Genomic DNA, 5,011 nt, shown 5'->3' with positions numbered 1-5,011 from the left:
CTGGCGACAGATCCAAGCCACCATATCCACACCCAGGACATTGGTCCAAAATGTGCACGACCTCCGACGGTCGGCCTGCACATGTTGGGTCAGTGCACGAAACTTCAATGCACCGTCCACAATTCATGGTTTCTTCCCATTGTTCGGTATTAAGTGCAGCGTACTTAGTTGCTGCTCTGTCAGGCGTATGCATGAAATTGCAATTTCCGTTAAAAGGCGAGGTAAGCGTGTAAACTGTACCGAAGCCTTGATAAATGGCTGATGCCGATACAATGCACGAAAAAACGAGAAACAGGACGATTTGCTGCAGAGCCATTGGGCTTTCCGACGGATGTGAATGTCAAGGTAAAAATGAAAATGCGAGTGAAAGCTTTTATTTCGCCAGAACTGGAAGTGTATACGGATGGGGTAGGCTATTAATTTACAACGCCTGGACATGTAAGAGCGTTGTTCAAAAGGTGTACATACTGTCTAGTACGTATGTATCACAATGTATCGTAGCTCCCTTTTCGAAAGCATTTGGTTTTCCACCTGGCGTTTTCTGCGCAAAAGCGACGCGATCTTCTTCAGATTGAGACGCTCCCGCTACATCAGGGAAATGAGACATCAAGCATGAGGCCCACGTATGGATGGCTATGGGATACATTGTTCGGTCTATGTGCTTAAGTCGGTGTGATCTTCGATCTCATGGTTGTCGATTTGACAGGCTTACGCTCACTTAGAAGCAGTCGTAGGTGACTGACGTGCCATCGCGGGTTCGGTCAGGCATTGCTATCTAATGGACGCGGTCTTAAAGTACATAGATGCAGTCAATTTGATATCTGAGCCTGTTGAATTAATATTTAATTCTACTGTCGTCAAGTCTTAATATCTTTTTCGATCAATTGTACGACAGATACAAATTTGTGTAGCGTCTAAGTAAGTACTAACTTTGTGCGTTGTGCATTTGCAAATTAATATGGGTAATTAAAAATATGACTTTTAATTAAACACAAGCTTATTGCATGCACCTAAGTATTAAAATCATTGAGGCTATCCATGATGTCGACGCAACCAAAGCTATGACCGACATGATAATTTGAGTCCGACTACTAGTACTCTACTTGCGATGACACACGTACAGTTTCAAACAGACGGTCATTACAGTCGCACACATCCACAAGCGTCGCGCTAAAGCAAATGTCGATATTATTATTTGCATAGGCATAGATTGTTCCATATTACCGTGCCGCAGTTACGTAATCTTTCTTCTGTTGGACATATTGGTCCATCAGTTCATAATTTTAATTTACAAGTGCACATTCGTCTGATTACTTTGGCGAATACATTCTCAAGCGCTTATGCTGTACGCTTTATTACAAACATAGATCTCAAGATTTCAAGCTGTTTGAGAAGTGGATGCATGGGTTGGTCTCATGACGCTAGTAAGTTATCAAGATCTTTTTACCGAATTCTTGAAGACGAAACGATCTGAGTCTGTGGAAACTATAGACTAGAGTCTGTAAGTGGCGTGCGTCTAGAATCGGATCCATGTCAAGCCGATAGTATGGTACGTGCCTGGTGGCGTTTCTATCGTGCGAATTGTCAGTCGCGCTACACTACGACTGATCCTGAAGATGTTTAGTCACTGGACATGGTGTTGTGATCTACACTGACGTACATTGCCCATTGTAGCACATGTGACAAACAAAGTCGCTGACGTGCTTGCCTGATTTGGATCTACATGTACACGGATAGTACAAATTGGCTCCACATAAAGAGGCACCCATATTGCGTATGACGGGAGACGTTTAGAACGTGGACGAGCCTTCAATAAGGCAGAACATGTCATTTCCATACGGTGAGCTGGCAAAACTTGGCTGCGAAGCTATGAGTCCTGCGGATGTGGCAAATGATGCGATGATTCAATCTTACGAGGATTAGAATTAATTTTGCGTTCAGCATACTCTTTTTCTGGGATTTTCCTTTTATAGGTTAAAATCTCCTATTTTTATTTGAAAATTAAACTTCATTTACAACTCCAAGTTTTCGATAAATCACGTCATATTGATATTTGGTTAGCTATAGTTTTGAGAGTGGGTTTGCTTGGATCACAAACACCTAGTACTCGTTGTAAAGTCGAGCAATCACCGAGGCCAATGCGGTGAGTACTTTTGTCGTTGAACTCAGCATTCTGACTTAAATACATGCTTTGGCGGTCTGCTATGCACGGCAAATGTAATATCTCGAACAATAAGTAACACTGCCCTTTCAAAGTATTAAATTTGTCGAAATACAAGTGGTGTGTAGAGTGAATCGTAGGAAAGATTATAGTGTGGCTAGTCTTAACACTCGAAAGATGACTGATGAGTGCTTCCCAAGGCTCTAGACCGTAAAAAATGACGGAGCGGAGGCAAAAATGACAGCAGATTATTAATGTGAATTAAGTCAAGTTCAAGAGTAGAGATTTAAATTAGAACAAGTAAGCAATATGCCTTGTGTCACAGAAATACAAAGTCTGCTACACTTATGACATTTATGGCAAAGCTTTTTACGACAAGGACCACGATCTCGGCAGATACAAAAGCAAAGACCTCATTACTTCGTACGGCGAAGTTATCTGCATACGTTTCAATAGAAGTTTCGAGAAGGGATCTGCTAGCAACATCGACCATCAAGTAGGTAAAGCAAACACACTGAAATACAACTGGTAGAGCCGAAAAACATGAAACGACCTTGATACTGGCAACTGTTCTATATTTTGTTAAGACTTAACATACTGTTAAGTCAGAATCAATTTACGCTGGATATGCCCTATACGCTACATACTCAGTTTATGTCGATATCGATGGCCAAGATCGGTGTCAAGGAGAGAAGAATTTCTTAGAATGTACGGTGCTATTATATTCAAAAGGTACTTTCTAAATGCTGTGTGAAAAGTTGTAAGGGTCTACAGCGCATCACAATGTTGCAATATATATATTTATATATATCCAATTCTATTACTCGAGATATCCAAAATTGTTAATAGAATTGTTTTGATGAAGCGTAATTTTTCGTTTCGCGGCAAAAGTTTGCCTCAAAGGAGAGCTGCATGCGTAATAATCGCAAGCGGAAAACATACGAGATGTCGTCTGCGATTATTGAGTCGAACCTTTTGTGCCTCACACTCATGTTTTCACTGGTGTCGCCAAATTATTTCCTGCTTTTAAGCTCATGTTCAATTCATTCGTTTACATGGATGATTTAAGTTAATTTGATCAAAAAATCCTTCCTTTTTTTGCTGCAAGCCAAGTTATAGTGGACGACGGTGGTGTCAACAAGCAATCTCAGGATAATACTGAAGGCTGCAAAAAAAACTTTGTGAGACGTATATATTCCTTTGGATTATGTGGTGATGATCCAGAAAATAACAAATTCTTGCGTCTAGCACTAGCATGAGTAATACGGAACAAAACGGATTTCAAGATAATTATAATCAGAGTGTTTTTTAGCTCTTGAAAGTTTATCTAATAGCCGGAAAAGCGGTAGAACATGCGGGGTGGAGAGAATATGCTTTGCTATAGATTTGGGAAGACGCAAGAACCAAGTCGTGATTCTCGCCTAAACCCTTCTAAGCAAAAAGATAGCAACAGAGAAGCAAAATATACAGCTTAGACACGTGCGGGCTCTTACCAGCCAGTTCAAATGATCCGTTGGACTGGTCCGGCTGATCAAATCTAGGGCAGCACGCCACTGACTAACAAGCTTCACTTTCGATGGCCGCACAGATGATCCATAGCCAGCTCACCGAGACCTTGTCCCACTTTACTGACGTAGGTTAAAGCGTCTCATAATCCGATTCATGACCTTTGACATTTTATATGAAATGCTTATATCAGTACAAAAAGTACGAAGGTATAAAACCATTTATTGATTATTAACTATAAAACAAATGGCAGATGTCAAGGTTGATTGTATGGTGAGCGTACTTGATGTGGTCTGAGCGATTAGAATATCGTCAACATTCCCAGCTAACAATTTCTTAACGAATAGTCATGCACAATCACTTTTAGATATGCTCCAAGCAATGGAATAGGGTTTTGTAAAGCTGGAAACTTCTTTCAGAGACTGCTGTTTCTTTGGGTTCGAAAAAAGATCATATATCGCTCACTACGCATTACCGAACAATGCAATCTTTCAACACAATTAATTTTGCTACTCCGTTCGCACTGATCAAATCTTCCGTATGCACAATGCAACTTATATTTTTGTTGACCCTACCGTGCATTGTATCGGCATCAGCCATGTATCAAGGCTTCGGTACAGTTTACACGCTTACCTCGCCTTTTAACGGAAATTGCAATTTCATGCACTCACCTGACGAAGCAGGTACCAAGTACGCTGCGCTTAATGCTGAACAATGGGAAGAAACCATGAACTGTGGGCGGTGCGTTGAAGTTTCGTGCACTGACCCCACATGTGCAGACCGACCATCGGAAGTTGTGCACATTTTGGACCAATGTCCTGGGTGTGGATATGGTGGCTTGGATCTGTCGCCAGAAGTATTTGAGAAGATCACGGGTCAAACGTATACAATTTTGCCCATCGAGTGGAAATTCGTTGACTGTCCGGTATCATCCAATGTAGAATATTGCTTGAAAACCGGAAGTACGGAGTTCTGGGTGGCGGTCCAACCAACCAATTTAGACTCTGGTGTGACGAGCATGAAGATCGACAATCAAGAAACGTCACGTGTTGACTCTGCGTTTTACTTCTTAATTGACGGGAAAGGCAAAAGTGTGGCGAACCTCAGTGCATTGAGCATTTCATTGACAAATGTGAATGGCGAAGTGTTAGAGGACACACTGTCAATGAAAGCCGACTTGTGTACCGCCGGTAGCTCGCAATTTTCACCAAGTGGTGACATTTATCAAACGACAACAATCTCGGAGGAAGCGAGTCAAGAGCCAAATTCAACAGCATGTGCAGATGTAGCTCCTACAGCTCCAGACGCAGCGCCTTCAACCGCATGCCCTCCAACGGCAACCCC

General features: G+C 41.8%; 2 protein-coding genes across 2 annotated transcripts in view; one reads left to right on the top strand and one right to left on the bottom strand.

Annotated features, from left to right (window-relative positions):
* Positions 1 to 2: 2 nt before the first annotated feature.
* On the bottom strand, positions 3 to 857 carry PHALS_15005 (uncharacterized protein). Its single transcript, XM_036407161.1, has one exon. The coding sequence runs from the start codon at positions 644 to 646 to the stop codon at positions 452 to 454; it is 195 nt and encodes a 64-aa protein (XP_036263413.1). The 5' UTR covers positions 647 to 857; the 3' UTR covers positions 3 to 451.
* Positions 858 to 4,265: 3,408 nt separating this feature from the next.
* Positions 4,266 to 5,011, top strand: part of PHALS_04341 (RlpA-like double-psi beta-barrel domain) — a gene marked incomplete at both ends in the record, with an annotated part of 876 nt that continues 130 nt past the window's right edge. Inside the window, one exon of the mRNA XM_024718438.1 lies at positions 4,266 to 4,952. Coding sequence (XP_024583837.1) covers positions 4,266 to 4,952 — 687 coding nt within the window. The remainder of the gene's footprint in view (positions 4,953 to 5,011) is intronic.

Source organism: Plasmopara halstedii (assembly GCF_900000015.1).
Source record: "Plasmopara halstedii genome assembly, contig: Scaffold_2604, whole genome shotgun sequence".
Classification (NCBI taxonomy): domain Eukaryota; phylum Oomycota; class Peronosporomycetes; order Peronosporales; family Peronosporaceae; genus Plasmopara; species Plasmopara halstedii.
The sequence above is the reverse complement of the archived record's forward strand: the minus strand, read 5'-3'. Positions and strand labels throughout refer to the sequence as shown.

What these genes read in the sequence shown, in the direction of transcription:
- PHALS_15005 (XM_036407161.1), bottom strand. Translation starts at nt 646, where the DNA reads ATGTATCCCATAGCCATCCATACGTGGGCCTCATGCTTGATGTCTCAT.